General features: G+C 39.1%; 5 protein-coding genes across 8 annotated transcripts; 1 reads left to right on the top strand and 4 right to left on the bottom strand.

The window, feature by feature from the left end:
• Positions 1 to 2,485: 2,485 nt before the first annotated feature.
• On the bottom strand, positions 2,486 to 3,873 carry LOC136777470 (uncharacterized). The gene is made up of 5 exons (XM_066733781.1): positions 3,639 to 3,873; positions 3,519 to 3,576; positions 2,987 to 3,443; positions 2,756 to 2,923; positions 2,486 to 2,670 (listed from the first exon to the last, which is right to left on the bottom strand). Exons 1-5 carry the CDS (start codon positions 3,822 to 3,824, stop codon positions 2,538 to 2,540), a joined length of 1,002 nt encoding a protein of 333 aa, XP_066589878.1. The 5' UTR covers positions 3,825 to 3,873; the 3' UTR covers positions 2,486 to 2,537.
• A 1,978-nt stretch (positions 3,874 to 5,851) lies between these two features.
• LOC136777466 (UDP-glycosyltransferase UGT5-like) lies at positions 5,852 to 11,563 on the bottom strand. Its single transcript, XM_066733771.1, has 5 exons — positions 10,738 to 11,563; positions 9,393 to 9,916; positions 6,844 to 7,066; positions 6,519 to 6,738; positions 5,852 to 6,368 (listed from the first exon to the last, which is right to left on the bottom strand). Exons 1-5 carry the CDS (start codon positions 11,081 to 11,083, stop codon positions 6,080 to 6,082), a joined length of 1,602 nt encoding a protein of 533 aa, XP_066589868.1. The 5' UTR covers positions 11,084 to 11,563; the 3' UTR covers positions 5,852 to 6,079.
• A 359-nt stretch (positions 11,564 to 11,922) lies between these two features.
• On the bottom strand, positions 11,923 to 15,837 carry LOC136777465 (facilitated trehalose transporter Tret1-like). 3 transcript variants are annotated; one of them, XM_066733770.1, is made up of 4 exons: positions 14,806 to 15,837; positions 14,473 to 14,734; positions 13,881 to 14,254; positions 11,923 to 13,342 (listed from the first exon to the last, which is right to left on the bottom strand). In XM_066733770.1, the coding sequence occupies exons 3-4, from the start codon at positions 14,251 to 14,253 to the stop codon at positions 12,045 to 12,047; spliced, it is 1,671 nt and encodes a 556-aa protein (XP_066589867.1). In that variant the 5' UTR covers position 14,254; positions 14,473 to 14,734; positions 14,806 to 15,837; the 3' UTR covers positions 11,923 to 12,044. The 3 variants fall into 3 exon arrangements, with proteins under 3 accessions (XP_066589867.1, XP_066589866.1, XP_066589865.1); XM_066733769.1 differs by having other exon boundaries at positions 14,477 to 14,734; XM_066733768.1 differs by having other exon boundaries at positions 14,481 to 14,734.
• A 142-nt stretch (positions 15,838 to 15,979) lies between these two features.
• On the bottom strand, positions 15,980 to 22,021 carry LOC136777464 (ataxin-7-like protein 1). 2 transcript variants are annotated; one of them, XM_066733766.1, is made up of 7 exons: positions 21,929 to 22,021; positions 21,213 to 21,849; positions 20,884 to 20,943; positions 20,638 to 20,742; positions 19,253 to 19,953; positions 18,685 to 18,735; positions 15,980 to 18,591 (listed from the first exon to the last, which is right to left on the bottom strand). In XM_066733766.1, the coding sequence occupies exons 2-7, from the start codon at positions 21,295 to 21,297 to the stop codon at positions 17,251 to 17,253; spliced, it is 2,343 nt and encodes a 780-aa protein (XP_066589863.1). In that variant the 5' UTR covers positions 21,298 to 21,849; positions 21,929 to 22,021; the 3' UTR covers positions 15,980 to 17,250. The 2 variants fall into 2 exon arrangements, with proteins under 2 accessions (XP_066589863.1, XP_066589864.1); XM_066733767.1 differs by lacking the exon at positions 18,685 to 18,735.
• Positions 22,022 to 22,662: 641 nt separating this feature from the next.
• Positions 22,663 to 24,214, top strand: mRpL28 (mitochondrial ribosomal protein L28). The gene is made up of 6 exons (XM_066733782.1): positions 22,663 to 22,869; positions 22,953 to 23,119; positions 23,182 to 23,452; positions 23,520 to 23,663; positions 23,746 to 23,933; positions 24,004 to 24,214. Exons 1-6 carry the CDS (start codon positions 22,837 to 22,839, stop codon positions 24,053 to 24,055), a joined length of 855 nt encoding a protein of 284 aa, XP_066589879.1. The 5' UTR covers positions 22,663 to 22,836; the 3' UTR covers positions 24,056 to 24,214.
• Positions 24,215 to 24,334: the final 120 nt, after the last annotated feature.

Below are 24,334 nucleotides of genomic sequence, written 5' to 3'. Positions count from 1 at the left end.
CTCAGCGTCCCAGCCAGGGCTGACCCTAACTTACTTATCCAATATCCATATGGGAAATTGTGAAACAGAATCCCTAATTTCCACGTCATTTTCTTCCTTGTCAAATCCTCTCTTGCTTTTCCCTCCCTTCACTGTGCTCTACTCATCCTGATACAATAACAACATATTTATTCATTGTCGCTTATTTCCATAATTTGTAATTTAAGAAAGAGATACGAGTCTATACCCACAATTCTGTCATAAAACCTTAATTTTTGTATCACTATTCTTTGAGCTAATAATATTTTCAAGTTTTTGCTAGGTTTTCTTTAAACATGTTTAAGAACTCTTTTAATAAGCAATAAGTATACTATGGGAAACTTACGTGTACTTGACTTAATTTGAAAATAGGAAAGAGCTCGTTTACTATTGAAGCACCATTATTCAGATTGACTTGTCAAGAATCCTCAAGTTGTATAAGCTGGCAAAACACAATTGAGTCAAATTTTCAGTCAATATTTTTGTTAACGCAAATCTTATGAAGAATTTGCCAAGCTTCAACAGCAATTTACCAACATTTTCAAAGTTTTTAGGAAGGAGCTAGAAAACATTTTCTGTTTGATCAACTTGCTTCTAATATATTATTATATAAAATTGTTTGATGCTTCTCTGTCATATTACTGAGAAAAAAATCTACATAGATTATATCCCACAAAAATCTATGTAACTTACTGAACGATTAAAATATACCTTGCATTGCCTATTTTTTACAGAATGTCTCTCTTAACTTTTTTATAAAACATGCAATTTTTTCCCCTATTCCTAAGGTTGCATCATACTTAAAATATATCAATCACAGGACTGAATTTTATCTAAACGCTAAAAAAGTAAAATTTCTTGATTAAACCAACATAGCTCTGTGAATAATACATACAATTGACAAAAATTTTAGTTACCGTTCGTACAAAAACACAATATTTAAATATTGTAAAATTATATGTATGCCTAATATAAAAAATAAAGACTAATATTTTTTTTCATAAATAACAATCTAACAATCTCAATGTGTACAGATTATTATCACAATGGTAGAAGCTATTAAGAATCAAGCATTGGAAACTTTTGGTACAGTATAGAATTTTAAAAACTGTAATCTTAATGACTTTTGCAAAAACATTAACAACTGATCATTTAGATCAGTTGCTCTTACATAACTTTATAGATACATACTGTTAAACTGTTTTCTATAATTCTTAAAAAACAAATGATCCTCCAAGCGATTTGTATTTGCTCTTGGATGCCCTATCCGAACATTAGTTTATGTATAATTGACAATCTGATTGCACAATAATTAAATCCTCTCTAAAAATTATTTTAGAGCTTCCACAAATAAAAGGTTCCAAATTACAATAAATAAAATTGCAACGTAAACTCCCTATTTTCCAACAGATTTCATGCAATATTTTAGCCAAAGCCTGCTCAGAGCTTGAAAATACCTTGACAAAGAGAAAAATAATTATTGATGTATGTATAACTATGTACCTAAAATAGCCTACTTTAATTATGACAACTAGATAAAATTAAAATGTATTTATTAAATATTTTAAGAACAGTAATGACCTTATCGACGCTCTTATAAGTTATAACCTCCACAGCTGCAATTTCAAACACATCTAAGGAATGGAGCAATATAAAATTGTATTGCTTTTGTATTCGCTATGTGCACACCTACACATTGGTAGTCAGGTAAGAATGTGTAGTGATGCATATGCATAATATCAGCGCTGACTGTCGGTAAATTTTGTCATTTTTGCCGGACTTTTTTTGTTTATGTATATTGCTACACATTCTTACATGACTGCCAACGTGTAGGTGTGCACATAGCGAATACATCAGAGATCGGTGACGTCGGCAGCAGCACACTACTCCAACCAGTAGGGCATTATTGCGCCATCTATCATAAATCTTGGAAATCAAACGGATGCTTACGGATCGTCTCGACTCTCGAGTGCTACGGAAGCAAAATCGATGCATAGACGAATAGTAGGGTGGTGATAATTATACCAATTTCCCTACTGTGGAGAAAACTAAATAACACGTTCTGTGCCATGTGGGGCATATGTATATGAGCCACGATGAACTTTTCGTTTAGGCTATTTGGAATTCTCATTAAAAAACAAAGATTCTTTAAAAATTTATTATACAATCAAATATAGACAACTTCATATCATGTATATAAATTGTATGGTATCGTGAGGTGTAATATACTTCACATTAACCTATACGGAAAATCTTCCGAAATTGGCGTGACACGGAACGTGTTATCAAATAATTTTGAACTTTTATAAAATACAAAATTATTTTGTATGTATTGAATTCTTTTTATAATTTAATTATTTGACAACTTTTAAGCTTCTGCCTGTATTATTAGGCATTTTTATGTACATATTATTCTAAAAAACTTAAACTAATTGCAGGAGGAAGGTAAGTAAAATTGCTGGCAAAGCTACTTATATTATTTACATTAAATTATTAATAAGTTTCCAATTAAATTATTTCTATTGCAGGAGAAACTCAGTTTTCCCCTGTGTCATCATCTGTGAAGCATAATGTGGTAATGGAGTTGAAAAAATACAGAGTTCAATTAATTTCTTAAGAAACGCAACAGCATCAGGACTATGAAATTCCCACCTAAGACAAAGTATAGCATAAGTCATATTCTTTATTGCTAATTAATATAATTTTGCAGAATATTTAATTTTATATTTGTACTTGCCCCATGTAAACTTTTTCATTTGATAGTTTTGATAAATGTTTTTTGTTAACCCAAAGTTGATGTGGACAATCAACAATAAAACATTCTATTTTTGGGGCATTCTTTCCAAAACATCTCTCTGCATACTTTTTTCTTTGTTCCACCTGTGAAAAATCTATTCCTGATGCTCTAGAATTATAATTGACTACATTAGTGAAGACAGTATTTGAAGAAAAATATCTTTTAACTTACTTAATTACAGGCTCTGCATCCGTATATTTTGCTGGCTCAAGTATTTGTTCAGCATTCATTGCTCCTTGTCTTTTACTTTGAACCATTTGAACCAAAGATTTTAAATCTCTACCTATCAATTTATTTGGTTTGATATTAGTATAACCTATACTGTTAACAATTGCTTTTAAAACATCTTTGTCTAAATTGTTTTTTGTACAAAAAAGACACCGATATTCAAAAAATAAAGCAAAATAAGTTGATTTTATTGGTGCAGTCTTTCTTTTCTTTTCAATTACAGAGATGAATGTTATGTTATCATCTCGTGCAATTCTAATATGCATTTTCTTACTAGTAATTTGTAAATTTTCCATTAAATTGTGTTCTATTTCTTTGATTGACATATATTCATTATTATCGTCTGACTTTTCTAGCAAATGGGTGTACCATATTTTTCTTTTATAATGCCTGCTTATATCTAAAACCAAGATAATAATATTAATTAAAGTAGTTAAATATAATTCGTGCTTTGAATTATTTGATGCCATGTTACCAATTAATTCTAGGATCAATAGTCGTTCTTTAAGATCTTTGTTTCTTATGTTGGACTCCTATTAAATGTATAACCATTGATCAATGAAACATAATATTATAAAAATATTGTGCAACTTACATCCAATATGTATTCAATGAAATTCAGAGCATTATTCACAGTAAATGCTTCATGATTCGTTATTAAACTTTTTCTTAGAGATTTCCATGTGATTTCAGGAAAAATTGGTAATACAGCTTTTTTCAGTTCTTCAAATTTAAATCGTCTAATAACTTTCCGTATTTGACTTTTTAGAGTCAGCGACATTTTTCCGAAAAGAGTTTGGCAATTTTTTCCTTAGGGTTAACAACAAGGTTGCCAAGTGTAGTGTACTGTATGTACTACCGTTACCGTAGTACCCAAATAGTATATTTTGTTACAAGGGACGAAAGTTGACAATTGTACTCGTGTGATGGCAGCCCTCGCTTCGCTCGTGCTGCCAACTTCACACTCGTTCACAATCGTCAACTTTCGTCCCTTGTAACAAACGATATTTTTTATCACGAGTGCATTACAGATATCCAATGTATGAATAAATTATTTAGCAGTAATTAATTATAACTAAAGAGTTAATGAAACAACAAATGAAAGAGTACGTAAAAGGGTAGATGCAGGGATTGAAGGTAGCGACCTTAAGGAGGACGTGGGGAGGGGGGGGGGGGGTTCGGGGCGCAGCCCCCGATGGGGGCGAAGGGGGCGAAGCCCCCGCCGGGGGGTTGGGGGCGGAGCCCCCAAAAATAAAAACAAAAAATTTGCATATGCAAAAAGAACCTATTATGGGTAAAAAAATTCGATTATGGTACTAATAAAACAAAAGAAATACGATAAACATCTTGTCCGTGCTGCTGTTTTATCGATTAAACAGTCATTACATTTTCCGTAAGATACCCGAAAAATAATTATGCCACTAGTTGTGCTTTAAAATTTGTATTGTTTGTTTTCTTATTAATAAACCTAACGCTATTAAGAGAAAGAGGGAGAATTTGAGCAATAATTTAAAGTTTCAGTTTATGAAAAAATAGATAAAATTGAAGTTGCAGATAAATGTAAGATTCTGTATATCCCGGATAACCTTATTCAGAGTTTATTAGTTTCCTCATGAAAATTAAACAGAACCTTTTTATTAAATTTCTCATATGGTCAATAGTAACTATATTCAGCCCGTGTGGGAAGTACTATGTACTATATTTTTGTCCCTTGGGAGGAAAGTAGCCACTTTCCACCCTAGAGAGGAAAGTATCGGGCCGAAAGTGAAGTTAGCCTCTATTGCGCATGCGCGACTATACTGGCATGAAAAGATTCATTTTCGATCCAAAAAACTAGACTGAAATCAGGCACTTTCCATGCACGAGTGATAAAAAGCGTTTGATTTATCCATCCGACCTGAAGTTATCGTTTTTCTGCGAAAATATCCTTCTGTGAAAATTAGTTTTCTGCGATCTGCGTACCGACCAATTGTTTTGTTTCAACTAAATGTTGAAAAATCAATCGATTTCTTTTCTCAAAAATGTTTATCCGTCCATGGATTTAGGGTGAACCCGACTTGGTAGGGTTCAATCCTTAATGAATAATTTGTAATATTGGCATTTCACCAACGTGATCGTAGCGTTTTTTGGTCAAAATATTATTATTTGGTCATTTTATCATTTGATAATTTACTTTACCACTGCTAGATGTCAGCTATTATAACGCACAACTACTCACAAGTCGCACATTCGCCGCGGCCCACAGGGCACAGCATTACCGTCCGACCTTTGGTGCACATCATCAGATTCAAATTCCTTTGGTTATTCAGAAAATGTTGCCTCGCTATTCCAATAATTATTAGCTTCCTTGTCAACAAATATGTATACATACATGGCAAATATTCGCTCGGCACTCGTGTATTTAGCGTCCTGTTATCCAGATTTTCCTTTTCTACTGCACCCATCACTCCCCCGTTAATAGAAGAGGCAAATCATTAACATTAATTTTTGTTTCATTATTTCAAGTTGGAGAAGATGGCCTACACTACACCGCACGTGCGATATACCCTACTGAAGATACACATATACTCCATTCTGTTTCTATGTGTATCGCTAAAAAAATAATTTAGATTTTCCGATACAGAGCTAATGTTAATTATAGAATGAAAAGTGGAAAAAATGTACGTGTCGATGAAGAGGATGAGGACGATCCTCGTGCGGGTCAAACCCCTCTAATATTGAAATGCTCTTCGTGTTACACGTCTCGGTGCATGGAGAAGGGTCCATCTTATTAGGATCATGATACGTGGAATTAAAACTTGTCCGATATATACGATATGTACACTTTATTAATTCGTATATTATTATAATATCGAAAGATGCATAAATGTAAGTGTAGGAAAAGAAGAACTTTCTCGTTATAGTGTTTGAAAAATTCTTTAACCGTTTGAACAACCAATATACATATATTCTATATATATATATACACATATAGTAGATGCAAATATGTTAGATTTTAAAAAGTTATTTTATATGCTCTCTATCTCTAGAACTGTCTCATTCCTTCTTCTCGCGATTCTTCGGCTTTCTCCTCCTAGCTAGAAAAGCTACGAAAGCCCTGACGAGGAAGAACAAGATGGCTAATAACGCTGTGAAAGCTAGAAAGAGGATAAAGCCGACATCTAGCAATAGATACTGATGGAGAGGTAGCTCTATAGCTGGACTTTTTAAGAAAGGTGCACCCTTGTGACGAGCAACGTACTCGACCCAGTAAGCCGCCTCTTCTACAGGTGGCAACAGTCGATCCTTGATAACGGACGATATCTTCGTGGCCGAGGCCTCGTATCTGTAATTGACATTAAACAATATATATATACATATTTGCCTTGCTTATACATAGTACATTTCAAGGTACAAGAAATTCCAATGAATCAACCAGGAATGACGGATAAGCAAAATGGTGGTCAAAGGTCGTTATACGCTATGATTATTATACCTGGCATCGTACAAGAGTTTCTTGGTAACGCTGAGGATGGTTCGCTTGGTCAAACTTCTGTAATCGACTCTTATGGCCATTCCATTTTCCTCGAGCAAAGCTGCGTTGGTCGGTTGGTCCCCGTAAGCTGGTATCACCATTACCGGTGTACCGCTGTAGGCAGCCTCGATCGAGCTGAGCATCCCTCCGTGCGATATGAACAGTTTGACCTTTGGATGACCTGCTCGGCACGCGAAAGGCTACCTCGTATAAGCGGTCTCGGGGCTTCCAAGGGACACCTTGCGTACGGAAGGGAGAAAAGGGAGTGCGGTATATTGATACTTACGGAGGACGTCGTATTGCGGTGCCCAAGCCGATATCTTCACGTTGTCTGGAATACCTGTCAAATTGGCGTCCTCCCACTTCATCAATACGCGCTGAGGCATCTCACCGAAGGCTTCGAGAAACGCGTCTCTCTTCTCCACGGACATGCTCGACGACTTGAGCATCGATCCTAAGCTGAAATATATCGCACCCTCCTTTGCCCCTGATATCCAATCATCGAGCTCCTGAAACCATTTTTCCGCATCCATTATCACGCGCAAGGAATAAGATCAAACCCCGTGTGGCGAACTTCTCGTATAGTTCTCGCCTATGTATAAGGGTGTTTTGCGTAAGACGCCCCAGAGCATGGATACTAAATGACGCATATCTCTTATAGTTAAAGAGATACGCGTCATTTTGTATCCATGCTCTGGGGCGTCTTACGCAAAACATGTATACTTTCTTTCTTGTACCATATGCAGTTCTACTGTACCTATCGCTAGACAGCCTGTCTCATGGCAGAATCGCAGAATATATATATATGTGTGTGTGTGTATAGAGAGGACCGATTCTCGGAAGAAAATTCTTTCCGCTTTCACGTCATGCACATTTACAACACACATACTTATAATGTGTAATGTTTATAAGCTGTATATACTATACGAAGCGATTATTACGTAACTCGAGGTATATATATATATATATATATTAGGGTGGCCATAAAAAAAAATTTTCCGGTGCTTTTATATTGTTAAGAACGATGAAAAAATAGGAATTAAATTTTTTTAGATTTTTTTGAAGCCGTTAAATGGTGCCGATATCGTTTTTAAAATTAAAAATTTAGATTTATTGAAAACGATTTAACAAAATTATAAATTAATATTGTGCTTTGAAAAGTCCTTTTGTTAATTTACAAGAAAATGTAATAAAGAATACATTAATCAATTTCAAAACTTTAAGATAACCTTGATCTGATCTTAATGGTACATATTACTTAAGGCTAAATAAACAATAACAAGTAATAAATCTGTTTGTGCTCTTTAATTATTGTCTGAACAATATTTTTCTAAAATTCTTTGTATATATATATTGGCTGTCGCACGCAAAAGTAAACGAACATAGAAAACTAAGAATTTTTCAAAAATATTGTTGAGACAATAATTAAAGGCCACAAACAAATTTATTACCTGTTATTGTTTATTTAGCCTTAAGCAGTATGTACCATGAAGATCAGATCAAGGTTATCTTAAAGTTTTGAAATGGATTAATGTTTTTTTTTTTATTAAATTTTCTTATAATTTAACTAAAGAACTTTTCAAAGCACAATATTAATTTATAATTTCGTTAAATCGTTTTCAATAAATCTAAATTTTTAATTTTAAAATCGATATTAGCACAATTTAACGGCTTCAAAAAATTCTATAAATTCGAAAATCTCTTTTTTTCATAATTTTTGACAAATTAAAAGCTTATTGGAATTTTGGTTTATATCTAACCTCGAAAAAGTGGAAGAACATCGGATTTTTAACTTTAAAAACGATATCGGCACCATTTAACGGCTTAAAAAAAATCTAAAAAAATTCGATTCCTACTTTTTCATCATTCTTAACAAAATAAAAGCAGCGGAAAAACATTTTTTTTTTAATGGCCACCCTAATATATATATATATATATATATGTATTTATGAATAATAAAAAAAAAAGAAAACGAATCATTAGTTTTTTACTGCCCCTGTATGTACTATCGTATCTATATAAAAATAAGTTAATCTATATAGACTATTTTTCATAATGTTCATATTTAACGAGTTATACAGAATTACTTTGCTTAAGCTATCGATCTAACGTACATACGTTTTTACACCTATATAAATGAATTTTTATGCAACTTGACACGCGCGATACTTTATTCTTTATCGTTATTATCATATCTAGAAAATACACTTGTAAATCTCGTTGATGCGATATATTATTAATATTTACCGAACTGCGTAACAATTTACGAAGAGTCTTGGCCTAAAAATATTATTTTATAAACGACTGGGAATCCATCTATGCAGTATATATATATATATCGTGCGCGCGTTTTTCTGGCGACGCGCGATATACGGGACGTATATAGTAGTTGGTGCATGGCCGAGACCCGCGCGCGATGTGCTACACGACTAAACCGCGTACTTAATTATTGCATGGGCATTTTACAAGATCGATCATCGTTATTGATTTAGTATTACGAAAGGAAATATGAGACGGTGCGGATTGTTAGCCGAGGGAAAATGATAATTCCAGCGGGGAGCAAAGGTCGGTGTACAGTATATATATATATATGCTGGAATTGAGATCAGCGGCTTATTTAAAATATGATCGCGCAGAACAGATCTCGGAAATTGTTGCGCATTTCAGCTGTTTACTATATAGTCATTAATAAAAATGTCCTATTAGTGACTATAGTAAACAAGTAAAATGTGGAAATAATTCCGAGCCCTGGCGTAGAAGATGCATATGGCGCAATTGGTCGTTGTAAAAAGAGCCTCGATAAGTGCAGGTAAAAGTTCATGGAGACGCGCGTACCTTTGGCAATGGCTTCGGTCTCGCAATGTGCATACCAGCCACCTCCTTGATCCCCGGAACCAAAGGACGCGCGTATTGCATCGAGTAGTGAGAGTTCACCAGTATCATGCTCGTTTTCTTGGCGATCTCGTACAACCTTGGCAAATGATCGCCAAAGTGCTTGCGCGCGATCATCCAGCATTTCCTGTCGTAATAGGCGTACAACGCTTTGTAATATATCGTGGCGATGAGATTGTTGAGTCTCTCGAGGAGGGTCATTCGGGTCGGGTTGCCGGTGAGCGAATTGGGGACGTAGGCTGGGTTATCGGGATTGGCCATTCGGTCGTTCGACCAGGGCGAGAGGGGGGCCGAGCGTATGGCCACCGTCGGTGCCCCGAGCTTCTCCACGAAACCGAGGAAGCAGTCGGAGTTGAAGATCTCGGTTATCACAAGGTCGTAGGACTCGTCGGAGCTGAGCAATCGTTGGACTTCCGGGTGCTCCAGGCCCTTCTCGCAAACCTCGCTCACCCCCGATTCCAGCACAGCTGAATAAACGCAATTTTCCCTGGATTCTTATGACACCTATATATATATATATATATATATATATATGTCAAGAGACACGGTAGTGTCTCGACGGCATGCACATTGGACCGCAGTCGAGACACTAGCAAGTTTGGGTAGTTTAAGGTGGCTTCGGCGTTGGCTATGGTACCAAGTGGGGGCTCTGGTTGTGCTTACCAAATTTCACCATTTAAATTTTGTACATTGTACCTGTTAGGTGGTTTTTACTTTAATAACGATAAATGCCAAATATTTTATTGAGTAAAAGTAAAGCAAAGGAAATTTGTCTACTTTGCAAATGCTTCTTGACGGACACTCAACCAGAATTTGAAAATTTTAACTCTCGTTACAAATTTGATTAGTCGACAAGGTACAATTTTCTTAATGATATATTAGTCTACGTAAATCAAACAATAACCTTGTTTTTTTTTTTTTTGTATTGTTTATATATTTTAGAACTGAGTAAATGCGGATAAAACTAATATGACCACCGATGGTAGCATAACACTAAGATAGATATTTTTTCTCAATAAATCGATCGCTTAAATTTTCTTTCGTTGGTTCTAGAAAGTTAAATATATATGAAAAATACTGTAGAATTTTTTAAAAGAATTTCTTAAATGTTTGAAAAAGTCGCTCGAGCCTCCTTAATTTTCACATCAATCTCTTTCGTCATCTTATTAATTTAAAAGTTTCATTTAAGTTTAAATGTTTGTCTATTCTAAAACCTTTCGAACGAGCCTTCAACCATGTATATATATATACCTACATCGCTGCCCAATGGACGATCGTCATCGCTTACCGTGCATCTCCGCCAAGCTAGATCTCAATCGGATGGCATCGATGTTCTTCGTGTGCATACCGCAGGTGGCATCCGCTTGCCCGATGTAGATGTTCCTGTATCTCCCTTCATCAACGTTCTCTCCCCTGGATGTCCCATCGTCTCCGCCGCTACGATAATGACTGACAACCGTCAAATCGTGACCTCGCCGAACCAATTCTTCCAGCAACGGGGAAATCACCTGCCAATGACTCTTACCGCAATATGGCGCCAGTGCCAAAATCTTGTAGGCGCCGTTCGAGCCAATCAGCGTAGCCGCACAAATCAACCATGATACAAAGTACATCCTCTCGCGACAAAACTCCATAATTATCCAACACTTTGTGATCAAAGTAGCAACAGCAGCACCACTGCCATGCACCACCACCACCGACTGTTCTTCCCCGCCGATGATCCTATGTTGCAGTGGCTGCAGTCCTAACTCATCTACCGAAACGATTCGACACAGCCAGCTATAACGATCAATCCTTGCAATTCCACTACGAAACTAGTTTACCTCGATCGTTTTCCAACGCACTTAACGTCGCTGCGATAACATTAATCTGCGTGACTATGTATATGTACAGGCAGGGTGTCTCTCTCTCCCTAACGACTGCATATTACAGAATTTTCATCATTTGACCGTAACATCTTCTGTACTACAAAATGTTCATAAGGTTCAGCCTTACAGCGTTAATTTTACACCTATTTTAGTCCTAATGTGATTTTCTTTTAAATAATAACCTTGATCACCCTAAACGTATATTCGATATCAAATTAAACTAAATATTAATTATCCACGCGTGTTCGCACTGTATGGTTAAATATATAATGTACAGTCTGCTGCGATATGCCGTCGTTAGAGAAAGACCCTGTATACATATATATATATATATATATGTATACAGACGAACATAAATAGGAGGGATCCGTCCAACATTGAAACTAATTGTTATGACGCGCAGCTATCTAGCATTACTCGTAACGAAGCCTCGTATATAGACATTGCACATGCGTATATATATATATATATATATATAGCGAGGTAAATAAATAGACGCGCGCCAGTACTGTAGGTTTTCAAGTCAAAGGGTGGCGCAGTGCGCGTATGTATAAATGCATGCACACATTGCATAGATTGATAGGGAAACTATAGGGTGCGTAGTATTGGCATAACAGTGTGAAATTTTATTCAAGGTTTTCCAGACGAAAAATAATAATTGTGGTAATAATATTATTAACAATGGGAATAACATTATAATATAAAGGGGCGGACGGGGCGGGAGATATCATAGCGCGATTCTTGGAAGGGGGGGCTGGGAGACGTTGGCACCGTTAGCGCCGTTGGCGGTGGTCTCCAAACTATTCAATCTTCCGGAATAATAATCCTCGATCTCTTGCAGAGTCTTACCTTTGGTCTCGGTCAAGCAGCAATAAAAGTAGATGGTACCGATGAGCGAGATCGTCCCGTAGAGTAGGAAAGCGCCGTGGCGGGTTATCGAGGCCGATAAGAAAGGATAAGTTTTGACCACGAGGAAGACGAAGGAATGCGCGGTCATGGTCGTTATACCGCCCATGATGCCGCGTACCTGTACGGGATAGATCTCACCGATCATCACCCAAGGAACCACGAGAAACCCGAGGGCGCAGGCGATCGTGTACGAGAATATACAGAATATCGGTATCCAGGTTGGTTCTCCAGCGGAAGTAGCACCAGCCGATTGAGAATGGTAGAGCCAGATGTAAGAACCAAGACCAATCATGGAGAGGCCGCATCCTACCGAAGACAACATCGTCAGGGGTCGCCTGCCCAACCTTTTGCACAGGATGCAAGCCATTATCGTAGCCGTTAACCGTACAACTCCCAGCACCACCGTCACCGTGTACACCTTGTCCAGAGACACACCCGAGTCCCGGAAGATCTCGACAGCGTAAAAAGTCAAGACGTTCGTCCCCGAACATTGGTATATGAGAAAGTAGAGAAAGAGAAGCGTGTACGGCCTGATGGCGCTCGGCTTCAGGATCGCACCAAGCGTCTCTCTGACGCCGCTCAGCTTCTTCGCGTGGTTCTTCCTGGAGAAATCCATCAGGGCGTCCATCTCTCTCTGAAGATCATGCGAGACGCTGCGGAACCGCTGAAGCGCTTTGCGCGCCTTATCCGGCTTGTCGCGGGAGACCAGGTAGGACGGGGACTCTGGAAAGAGGAACATCGAGGTGAGGGCGAAGAAGGGGAGGAGGGCGCTCAGCCCGGCGACCGCCTTCCAGCTCAGCATGCTGCCGAGCGCGTACTCGACGAGGACCCCGACGCTAACGCCGACGCTCGACAGTGCGGTCAGCATCCCTCTGAGGTGCGGCTCGGTTACCTCGCTCGTGTAAACCCTCGCTGGGGCGCCTACCATGCCCGATCCGAGTCCTGTGAAAAATCTCCCGGCGTACATCAGCCGAAGGTCACTCGCAAATGCGATCAGGATCCAACCTAACAGTGCCGGGATCTCCGTAACGATCAGCGAACGCTTCCTACCGAACAGATCCATCAGATATCCCGATACCAAACATCCGATCGGTGTTCCTATCGACGACATGCTTGCTGAAATAGATTTATCTTATTCTTCGTGTGCACGTATACATATACAGTGGGGTAGAGAGAGAGAGAGAGAGAGAGAGACAAACAGACGGAATTAGAAGTCATCACTGGTAAGAGAGCTCGAATATCACGAGGCCAGCCACAATAATAATAATGTAGGTCGTGTGTACCGAACGATTATGACGCACGAGCATGTAGATCGAGATAAAGATTACTTTATCATTTATCGAAGATATACTACATGACAACGCTACATCTCCACCGCGTGCATCTTTGCTATTTGTGGTATTGTGCTTGGCTGTCTTCCTCGAGTCTCGCACAAGCGATAACGTTCCTTAAAGAGGCCACGATAGGTAAGCGTGATCCATCCGTATACTGTCGATCTATCAGCTTTACTAAAAATCGCCGGCTTTCTCGCGACAGATAACGCCACGAGTTCTCCATTTGCTATTGTCTCTCTCTCTCTAACTCTCTCTCTCTCCCTCTCTCGGCCTCTTCAGCGTGCAGACACATCGCACGAAGAAAATCCTTAAGAAATTACCTATCCAAGACTCCTCCGTGGAACCAGCCTCTATGTGGATGGTACTGTTGCGTTCCTGAAATTGCGGTAGCGCGATTGCGGAGAAGCCAAATACCATTCCTGTGTTTATGGTACCGAGCTGCGCAACCAGAGCGGCCAAAGTCTGGCGTCCGATGCTCCTCCGGACCGGCTTTGCTCGAAAATCTGCCTCCTTGCTATCGCCGATTGGTTCACCGACTTTCCTCGGCTCTCCCTCCTCCTCGTCATCTTCCTTCCGAATCCTCCTCTCCTCCTTATTGTTGTTCAAGGCTTCGACGTCTCGCAGCAGCTTCGTGTCCAGTACCAAGGTCGCCGCCTTCCCTACCGAGGCATACGTGCCGCCACCGCCGTTCATTCTGCAAATATCCCCATAAAGCATTAGATTTAAGATCTATTGTGGAACTAAATGGAGCGCGTGGTGTTGCATCAATCGACAGAAGGACGATTTTGCAACGCCACGTGCTGGTAAAACGCGCGTCATCCAACAAAATAAACATTCTTAGCTGCGTCTCTATATGTTACCGTCCGTCCACCTATATATATATATATATATATATATATAAATGTATCGTACATACTCACTCTGCCGACATTATATTGGTCCAATTGCCTTCTCAACGATTATCCCGATCAGCACGAAACGGCCAACATGAAGCGAGATTAGAGAAAAATTCCTCGGACTGAGTCTCGATGATCGTCACTGCCCGATGAATCTGCGATGAATTCGTCTTCGTCCCCCGGAGGTACCAGAGAGGATACTCTTCCCACGACCAACCTCGCTCCTGCCCGACTCCTATTTGCGTGTTTTCGCTTTTATACTTTTCACGTGATACATTCTGCAAACCAACGTACACACACGCCTATATTCTATTTTTCTTTTCTTTTTAACGCAAATATCGCAATATACCTTGCAACAATAAAAACGAACAATCGTGCAAAATTGACGGTGAGGATGATGAGAAATCAGCGGCGGCACAACGACAGCCTCTCTCTCCACTTATACTATATATATGCCTGACAAATACCTTCGCCACCACGAGCATTATCAATCAAAGAAAACACTTTGCGCGCCTTAGCTACATTTATATAACTGATCCACGATTAACACTGAACTTCTTCAAATGTTGTGCCAGCCTATGGAGACCGATGCACTGTACGTTCAAGGTAAAATTGCTGATGCCATGTGTGCGGAACGACTCCAACGCATGCGTCATGTACGTGCTGCTGCTGCTGCTACTGCTTTATTTCACGGTACGCGTTATAAACCTTTGAAATTGCTGCACGCTTTCTTATCAATCCTTCCTACGTTATATACAATGATACACTCTATAACAAAATAGTTTCATCTTCCGATGTGAGTCACGGTTTTTAAGTCACGTTGCCCTGATGAATAATGGACACTCTGGAAGGCCGGAGAAATTAATCTCTCCGAGAGAGAGAGAGAGAGAGATACCGTCTTATTATTATATTTTACACCTAGTTTTCTCTATATACACGCACACATGTTTAAATAAATAAAATAGAAAAATTATATATACATTCGGAGCTAATTATGCAGAACGAAGCGTGCAACGTTCTGTCTATGAGCAAAATATAGAGGAAGAGCGACAACGAACGACAATCTCGTCATTTTACCAAGAAAGTTGATTGTTTTATTGTTAAATGAAAACAGAGAAAAACAATTTTTAATTTACGGCAGGGTCAGTCTTGCACACTTGGCTTCGTATCATTGCGCCGCGGTGCGGGGCGGCGCGGCGCGGCGCGCAACTTTACTACGTACTATCATCCTAATTGTCAAGACAAATATAAATGCCCCGCTTGGCATAGCGCAATATTATTAGGATACTTCGTCATTGGAGAATTGGTAGCGAGCGACACACAGCCACGGCATACACGCTATATATACATGTTGTTTTAAAGAATGATAAAAGCCTATCGCGACAAGACCGAATGACTATGACAGTCGTGCCCGACTGCCGTCGCACAATTATCTTCTATGATTCTTTTAACCCATCGAAAGCTTCCATCTGCTTATGTAGACACAATTATATATCCAGACGAGGAAGGCTAAGCGGAGCGAATTCAATTTTTTCACAATTATTATTAGTAATCACTTTCTACAGATTTATCTCCCAGTTCCATGCCAATTGATACGCACGCCTGCGTAAAACTCGCCGAGACGACAACAAGATGCTTCGACTCGCTCATCCGCATGCGCGTAATGCGTAATTCCAGTAGCTCGCATAACTAAGGGAAGACTCCTGAAACTTACATAATTTTCCGTCTCTAAACATTATCAATTTCAATTAACAAATAGTTTTTCGCCGCTCGATTAAGCTTCGTCTCCTCGATTACACCAATTGATCCTTGTCAAATCTCGCGAGCATAGTCATCTTTTTATTGCTTCCTATCAATCTTTGTCCTGAATTTTATATCAACTAAACATTATCGTGCCTTACAAAATACAATTTTTACCCCAATCTCACTGTAACTCTAATAAAACAACGATTTTTGTAAACTCCGTACAGTCTACCTAATAGTGCAATGTTAAATCATTGTCTCTCCTTAACTAGCTTCATGCATTCCTTACATTTCGTAACTTTCAGAATTCTTCTCTCGTCTTTGCATGCCACTGTAAAATACAAGTAGTATACATGATATATGTATAGCATATTACTACGATCGTTATACAAGTATAACGTATACGCTCATATTTGACATCATCTAATTATAATAATAGGTACATTAGTAACTTACAAAAAATATGTACAATTATCACGATATTGGGATTTAGTGGGCTCCCAATTACAATAATCTCAAATTCTGTTATATACGTATCTTAATTGAACAGTGACTTGGCATTATGGATAATCCTACAATTAATCAAACGTTAAATTAATCTTTGGTATACTAATATATGTATGTACATTTTACTCGTAGATTTATTCAAAGACTATTTATCCTTTTACCTCGACTCATATTTTTCGTATTTCGATCTTCCGATAGAAAAAAGCTTTATGTACGGTTAATCCAGTGAAATATCACAATATAGCGTTAAATGGTTTGACTCAATCAATGCTGCTGCAAATGAGTTATCCGTTAAACACAGACATATCGGTAAAACGTAGAGAGTTAAAAAAGACTATTACTAATCGGAATGTTACAATCATATTAAAACTTAATGGCTTCTCCAGTAGATATTTCTTACAAAATTATCGGTCCTTACCCGTATCTTCTTTTATAACTTATGCGTATACAATCACACATTCACGCACGCACACACACAAACATATCAATTCGTAAACTTTATATCGATTGACAGGTTTTATCCCGGAGTAGGGGGAATTTTTTGTCAGTGTATATTAAAGTTATATTGTTTTCGCGTTGAGGTAATGCGAAGCCATCGGCCAACGGCAAGTGGTTCTGGATGACAATTTGACCATGCTATTTCGCTAAAATTAGGATAAGCGGCTGAAGCAGCTTCGACCTGCACAGTTGTCGAGTATTCTTGCTGATGACAGTCGTGTTTATTGCGCCCTTGTTTAGTGCCTATCGAATGACCGATACGATTTAAATGTCCCCCATTGATTAAAGAAATTTGTTGCTGCGGATCGAGCTGTTCCATGGATTGAAAAATATTAATGCTCGGTACGGGAGTACCTTGAACGATTTGTTGCGAATAACTTCTCGGTGATTGAACTTGCTTCGATTTCGACACTAGCAATTTGACGTCCTTGTAAATCGGTACGCTTAAGCTACTTGAATACAAATTGATGGATTTGTCCTCCAACGTTTTGTGCGTTATCGATATAGATACAGGCGGGAATATTGATGGCGATAATGAAGTCGTAGCTGCGGTCGTTAGGATAGACGAGGAAGCAGTCGCTGCCGCAGTGGCTATGGTCGTTGTTGCTGTCATTGACGATGGTATTGTCGTCATAGCTGCCATCTGCAACGAAACAGGTGGCGGTGGAGGTAGTGGTGGTGGTGGGGGTGGCGGTAAAAGTACTGTAGCCACCGGTGACAAAGATGATGATGGCGTCGCCTGTTGATGTTGCTTTTGTTGTTGTTGTTGCTGCTGCTGCTGCTGCTGCTGCAAGGGCGGTGAAGAGGACGATGAGGACGAGAGTGATGACGAGGACAGTGACGAAGATAAAGAGGAGGAGGAAGAGGAAGAGGAGGAAGAAGAGGAGGAGGAAGAGGAGGAGGACAACGACGGTGGTACTAGAGCTGGCAGTGAAGATGACGAAGACGCTTGTAACGAATGTGAGAGAATCGGTGGGAGTTGAACTTGTGTCGTCACCGGTGTCGATGACGACGATGATCGCGGTATTGGCGATAATGGCGGTGTCGCTGCTTCAGCTTTGAGCAATGGCAGTACTGTCGATAATGGTGCTGCTGCTGTGGACATTGTTACTTTTACTTCCTGCTTTGCCTTCGTGTAGCTCTCGCTCGACGATTCTGTTCGGGCGGAATTCATCAAAGTTGCGGGTATCAATGCTGCTACCGGCGAATCATCCCGATTATCCGGCAGCGGTGACAACGACGGTAGGACCACTGAGATCGGAGCAACTGTCGTATTTCGCAATTGCGCTGCGGATCCTGTGGCCAGAATCGACGGAGAAACGGGCCGCACCAGAGAGCTCTCCAAATTTCGCAGCTCCTCGTTGGCAAAATCTTCTTCCAGCTTGGTCTAAAAAAGAGAAGCGTTGCCAAGTCGCAATAAAAATCGTAGAGCCTGAACGAAGAGAAGGCGTTCAAGTGCCCAAAAGAAACCATGCCTTACAGGTTTAGTGGAGCCATGCGGGGCCAGACACCGATAAAGCAAATCAACAGCCTGCAATAACAAAAACAGAAAACAAGTATCAACCGAAACCCTTCAAGTGCTGCGCTCAGACTCGTGCTCTCGTTTGGGCCTCGATCGATCCATTTCCGTCGATCCGATAAATTACCCCCCACCCCCCCCCCCCTTTCCACGCGCTCAACCACGCGTTCCTTTATCATCAATCTTTTCTCTATTTCTAGTCGCGGCGTTTCGCTTCGATCGTTCGTAATCGGAATCTATATTTCGAATGACAGTGGTGATAAAACAAACGCGAACCACCCAAGAGAAATGATGGAATAAATTTATATATTTGTGTATTTGTACGCGCATTTAATCACTTCTCTCCAGTTTACACGTGAACATGCGATTATACGAGGAAGAAAATAATAAATACCCAGTGACGATTCTTTTTTCCCAAAAGAAAAAAAAAATAAGGAAAAAAAACTCAAGATTTCATAGGCATTTGTGATGAACGATAGAATTTCTCGACGATCAACAAAAGAAAGTTGACGTTTTGTGGATTTCTCACCTTTGGCAATGGATAGGTATCCGGCAAAGAGAGTACTGGTGGTGAGCTCGGTGCCGCATCCATTTCGGTAGAGGATAACGCACAGCTATTGTTGAGCGAGGAGCTGAAATTGTTGCTCGAAGGCAAGCTGGTGCGAATCTTGGACGTCCTGTTTGGAAGCTCTTTCGCCGCTCTGTGCTCGGCTAAGAGCTTGTCGAAAGTTTTGCTCCTACCGATAACGGTTCTACGTAGAGAGACTGTATGTGCCTTGCATGTGAGTGATCTGGTACACGGTTTTCCAGTTTCATCGTTCCAAACGCCGCAGTGCCTATCGGGATCATATTCTCGATCTTTCAGAAGCGAGCGATCAGTTTTCAAACGCTTTCTCCGAGGTTGTCCACTCGGTCCAGGGCTTTTAACGGGACTAGATATCGCATGAATGCCCGACACTCCAGAAGCAACGGTGCTGCTCGTTTGAACCGATATTGACTCGAGGGGTGAACGAGGCGAGGATATAGCTAGCGAATTTGCCAGACTTCCTTGATCCGTTGTTCTTTTTACATTCTGATGATTTATGAGTTTCGAGGCATTCGTCAATACCTGAGCTGTACCATGAGTCTTTTTTAATTTAGAGACTTTGCAATATGGAGTCTTTACAGAAGTTTTTACAGGTGGCGTAGTAGGAGGTGGAAAGCCAGATGTACCAGAGGGATGTCGGCTCTCTGCAAAATAAAACGGAACATGCTTTTGTACTTGTGTTAGAGGGTAGTTTATTTATCAAAGGAACTTAAATTTGATGAAATAACTGAGCAGTTTACGGTATTGGAGTATAGCTACCCTTGTTGGAGGTATACAATCAAATTATTTAGAAGTTGTTTCAAATTGACAATGAAGCAATTTTCTCTTCATATAAGAATAGATTAATATGTATGTATATATATAATAGAATCTTTGGGTAAAACTTCCTCTAAGATAGTCTATGTTACATATAACACAGATTCTTCTCTACCATATAGAAATATAAAGTACATCTACTCCAATGATTAAATAATAAACAAAAACCATCCTTTTATCCGATCAATAACTCTTCGCTTAAGCCATCTGTAATTATTGAATTCATTCACAGTTCTATACTTCCAGATAACATTCTATTTTAATGTTATTATAGTATAATATTTCTAAAATAAATTTATAAGTAGACCTGCTTATTTGTCAAACTTAAATGACATTCTTTTCTTTTCTACTCCATTGCTGTCAAACTGGTAGCCCATTAGACTAAACAAAGACAGGTACGCATACTCCCATTTTAATGTATTGCACTAGTGCAACGATGCAGCATAAAACAATAGACAAAATTTATGCCCTCTTTTAATTCCGTGACTTAAACTGGTTTAAGGCATGCTTACCCATATGCTGTATGAGAGCCTGTGGTTTTACTATGGCATTGCATATCTCGCAAACTACTCCATAAAATGTATCCCTCTCTGGGCAAAATCCATATAGATCAATGTCTGAAATAAGATAGATTTTAGAAGAGAAAGGGTAAAAGAGGGAGGGGGGAGAAAGAGAGAGAGAGAAACAAACAAATATATTGATAAGCGTTTTACTAATGTACGCGAATGAAGCGATATTAAGATAAATTGGGTATTTACCATCTGCCGAGAGTCTCGTGACGGAGCTTGAAGGCTCATGACTTTCTGTCTCCTCGTCACCTACGAAAATGAAAAATAAAAATGAAAAGAAAGCACGCTTTTGGCATCGCTTCCTTCTACTAGCTACACGAGATTTGGGATACGAGAAATAGAACGATAAAAAATCCAGCATTATTCAACGCATTGCCAATTGGTGCGATTGAACAATCAACTAGAAATAATATTTCCAACAAGCTAAGATGCAGGTAGCATATTTAAGGTTATGTGTCCCAAAGTAGGAGGAACTTGATCAATTTTCAATCAACGAAAGAAATATAACTACAGCTTACTTAGTGGCTTATCCCGTCCAATTCTTTCGATCCAACTGGACCAGGGTTGGCCGTGAAAGAAGGTTGGACTATCGCTTCCTGACATTGTCAGATCGTGCCAGACGATATCGTCCCGTCCCGGAGGCAATCAGGCACTCGGGGTGCTCAGGGCGCTCAGGGCACTTAGCGACTCAGCCCTTAGCCTCAGGGCCGTCAGGCACAGGCAAAGGGCACAGGAGGGCACAGTACACTCAGGCAGATTCGTCCGTACGGTGTGCGGCGTGCGGCGTGCGGTCCGTCCGTCCGTCCGTGTCGTGCCGTACCGTTAGATCTTGGAATAGTTGGAATTGGGTGGCTGACTAGCGGACGCCGTCGCCTGGGGTGCCAGCCAGGGCCTAAGGCCTAGGACAGCCTAGGTAGGATACCGCAGCCGCCGCCGCCGCCGCCGCCAAGGATGCTGAGATGAGAGAAAGAGAATGAAGGGACTCGCGTGGGAGAAGAAAGATGGGCTACGGGTGCCGTGATCTCTTTCTTTCTCTCTCACGCCACGCGCCTCACGCTCTCTCCTCCTTCTGCGATCCGCAATAATCTCATCACGAGTAATCACGACGCCATCGCTGCTGTTCGGACTTCAGTTCAGAACGGCACCCAGCGGCACCTGGAGAACAGGCGTATGCACTAATACACCGGTATTCGTGGAAGTGGAACTTGAGTTAGTTCAAGGCGTTCAAACTCACCTTGAGGCTATAAGATGTGTTACGTAGACTATAGATTTTAAGAGGATCTTAAGCAATAAGCATCAACTGTATAAAGCCATAAGGCATAAGCTTTACATGTTTGGGTTTGGATTACTTTGGACTGCTTTGGACTGGATACCAATTTTTTCAGCGACTCAGCTGTTGCCTGTTATACCACTTATACCCACCCAGTTATACCGGCCTAAGCCATTTCAGAGATCGTGATAAAAATTGCAATGATTTATTTTCAATAGAAATAAATAAAAAATAGTTTATAATGGCTTTAGCAACTGCATGGTAATTGACTACAATATATTATCAATTGCTCAGTTATACTGTTATTAGATTAAATAATTTATTATGAAAAGAGTTTGCATCGAGAAATGGAGATTTGCGAAAGACATAAGAGTGGAAGTCTTAAAACTTTATAATACCGTAAAATTCTTACTTTCACTCAACGTGCACCAGCTACCAAGGCATATAGCAAACACTGCGAACAGTCCAACCGATCACCGAGCCGTCGAAGTTTTATACGTGTGATTATTATTACAGTATTGGTGCGGCCCATTCCAGCCAAGCCCACTGTGGCTGGCTCATCTCAGGCTGTGCCGGGGCCCGGGGGTGCCGTCGTGCCGACCGCCCGCGGCCCGGCTCGTGTGGCTGTGGCTCACTCAGGCTCACACACCCACCGCTCGGCGCTACTGCCGCGCTCACAAATACATACTCACATCGTCACACACCACTCACATATAACGTGGTGTAACCACTGTATGTAACGTCTGTAATCCCCCCTCCCCCCTGGTTTTAACCCATGTAACGAGCTGAATAACACCATAACGTCCATAACTATTGTTAACATTTTCTATTTCATTCATACAGACAATTTCTAGTTCCCCTTTTTAATAAGCATGACGACCAAAAATGCAATGGAGGTTGCAAAGGTAGTAAAAATAGCAACTATTTTGTTTTTAAAACATATATTATAAGATAATTATGTTATTTTAACTTAGTGTCTATTTTGCAGAAATTGTATTATTATCCAAAACCAAATCGTTGGCAAAAAGGTATTGGCAAAGAGTTACCGGAGGAATATAAAAAATTTTGGAAAGAATGGAAGTTAACAGAGCCAACGGCTGTCCATTACATAAAAGAGACAAGAAAATATGTTAGGAATGATGAGACGGGAGAAGTGTATGTTGAAATTTATTGTTAAAATTATTTCACTCAATACTGATAATTTTCTATTTTAATAGGAAACGAGTTCAAAATGTACCATTAATATTACAAAGACCTAAGGAAATTAACGAAGGAATATGGGGAGGGGAATCTGTTATTCAAGGTTTCATGAAACCCAAACCAAGTCGATACTACCATTTCCGTAGATATCCTAAATTCTGGTTTCCTTTGCTCCAAAGATCTATTTTATATAGTGAAGTCCTAGATACTTATTTAAGAACAATAGTTACTCCTCGTACATTAAATTTAATTCATGAAAATTATGGATTTGATCATTACTTATTGAAAGTGAGTACAAATTTTGTTTGGCATCACTATAGTTAATATTTATTTCAAAACTAAAAGAATTTTACAGACACCTGCATGTGATTTAAATTCACTACTTGCACTAAAAATTAAACAAAGAATATTGGTGGCTTTAGCAGATAAAACTTTATATCCAGACAATGAAGCAAAGAAGGAGGAGGTTTATGCCGAATACTCCAAATACTTAGATGCAGTAACATTCATTAGATATTTAATTAAGAAATATCCAGAATTGTACTGATTCAAAATTTTAAATATAAAACATCTATTTCCAGTATACAAGAGAAGAAATTGAATGGTATGGACTTTCTTATCGTGAAGCTTGTATAAAGTTTAAAAAAATGCATGAGGAAAAAAACAAAATTGTACCATTAAAACAGGTGTATAGAAAAATTTATTTGGATCAACTCAGAAATGAAAAGAATCCAGATATAAGACAAGACATGACAGAAGTTCCAGAAAAGTAAGTAGAAGATGATATCAATAATCTGTTTAAGTAATATAATCTAAAAAAAAAAAAAACTTTTTTGCAGGAAAACTTCGTGGCTATCTAAGTTTAAATCATTCAGCAAAAGTTCTAAATAAATATAAGTATTTTTGAAATATATAATATATTTAAATAAGAACAGGTAGTGTTCAGTGGCATTTTCTTTCAAATCATTTGCTACTGATATTTTACCATGTATCTTTTTATATATTTAGCTAAAACATTGAAATTAGTACAATAAAAAATAAAAATTATAAGCTTTTAGACTTTTAAATGATTTATTTATCATAAATAAATGTTAACTGTAAGAGAATATGTTAACAATGTAACACAAATCTAAAGATTTTTGTTATGTACTGAAAAAAGTTAGATCATAC

Source organism: Prorops nasuta, unplaced genomic scaffold, assembly GCF_024137725.1.
Source record: "Prorops nasuta isolate Cenicafe-Biocafe unplaced genomic scaffold, Cenicafe_Pnas_1.2 PNAS00011, whole genome shotgun sequence".
Taxonomy (NCBI): Eukaryota; Metazoa; Arthropoda; class Insecta; order Hymenoptera; family Bethylidae; genus Prorops; species Prorops nasuta.
The sequence above is the reverse complement of the archived record's forward strand: the minus strand, read 5'-3'. Positions and strand labels throughout refer to the sequence as shown.

Coding starts and splice junctions, on each gene's coding strand:
- LOC136777470 (XM_066733781.1), bottom strand. CDS start 3,824: ATGTCGCTGACTCTAAAAAGTCAAATACGGAAAGTTATTAGACGATTT. Junction 3,444..3,518: donor ATTGATCCTAGAATTAATTG/GTAACATGGCAT, acceptor TCTTGGTTTTAG/ATATAAGCAGGCATTATAAA. Junction 2,924..2,986: donor GATGCAGAGCCTGTAATTAA/GTAAGTTAAAAG, acceptor TTATAATTCTAG/AGCATCAGGAATAGATTTTT.
- LOC136777466 (XM_066733771.1), bottom strand. CDS start 11,083: ATGGAGTTTTGTCGCGAGAGGATGTACTTTGTATCATGGTTGATTTGT. Junction 9,917..10,737: donor TAGCTTGGCGGAGATGCACG/GTAAGCGATGAC, acceptor GCGTTTATTCAG/CTGTGCTGGAATCGGGGGTG. Junction 7,067..9,392: donor GACCGAAGCCATTGCCAAAG/GTACGCGCGTCT, acceptor AAATGGTTTCAG/GAGCTCGATGATTGGATATC.
- LOC136777465 (XM_066733768.1), bottom strand. Junction 13,343..13,880: donor CACGGAGGAGTCTTGGATAG/GTAATTTCTTAA, acceptor AATCTATTTCAG/CAAGCATGTCGTCGATAGGA.
- LOC136777464 (XM_066733766.1), bottom strand. CDS start 21,297: ATGTCAGGAAGCGATAGTCCAACCTTCTTTCACGGCCAACCCTGGTCC. Junction 20,944..21,212: donor TGGACGGGATAAGCCACTAA/GTAAGCTGTAGT, acceptor TCATTTTCGTAG/GTGACGAGGAGACAGAAAGT. Junction 19,954..20,637: donor GGCTCTCATACAGCATATGG/GTAAGCATGCCT, acceptor TTTATTTTGCAG/AGAGCCGACATCCCTCTGGT.
- mRpL28 (XM_066733782.1), top strand. CDS start 22,837: ATGACGACCAAAAATGCAATGGAGGTTGCAAAG. Junction 22,870..22,952: donor ATGCAATGGAGGTTGCAAAG/GTAGTAAAAATA, acceptor TCTATTTTGCAG/AAATTGTATTATTATCCAAA. Junction 23,120..23,181: donor AATGATGAGACGGGAGAAGT/GTATGTTGAAAT, acceptor CTATTTTAATAG/GAAACGAGTTCAAAATGTAC.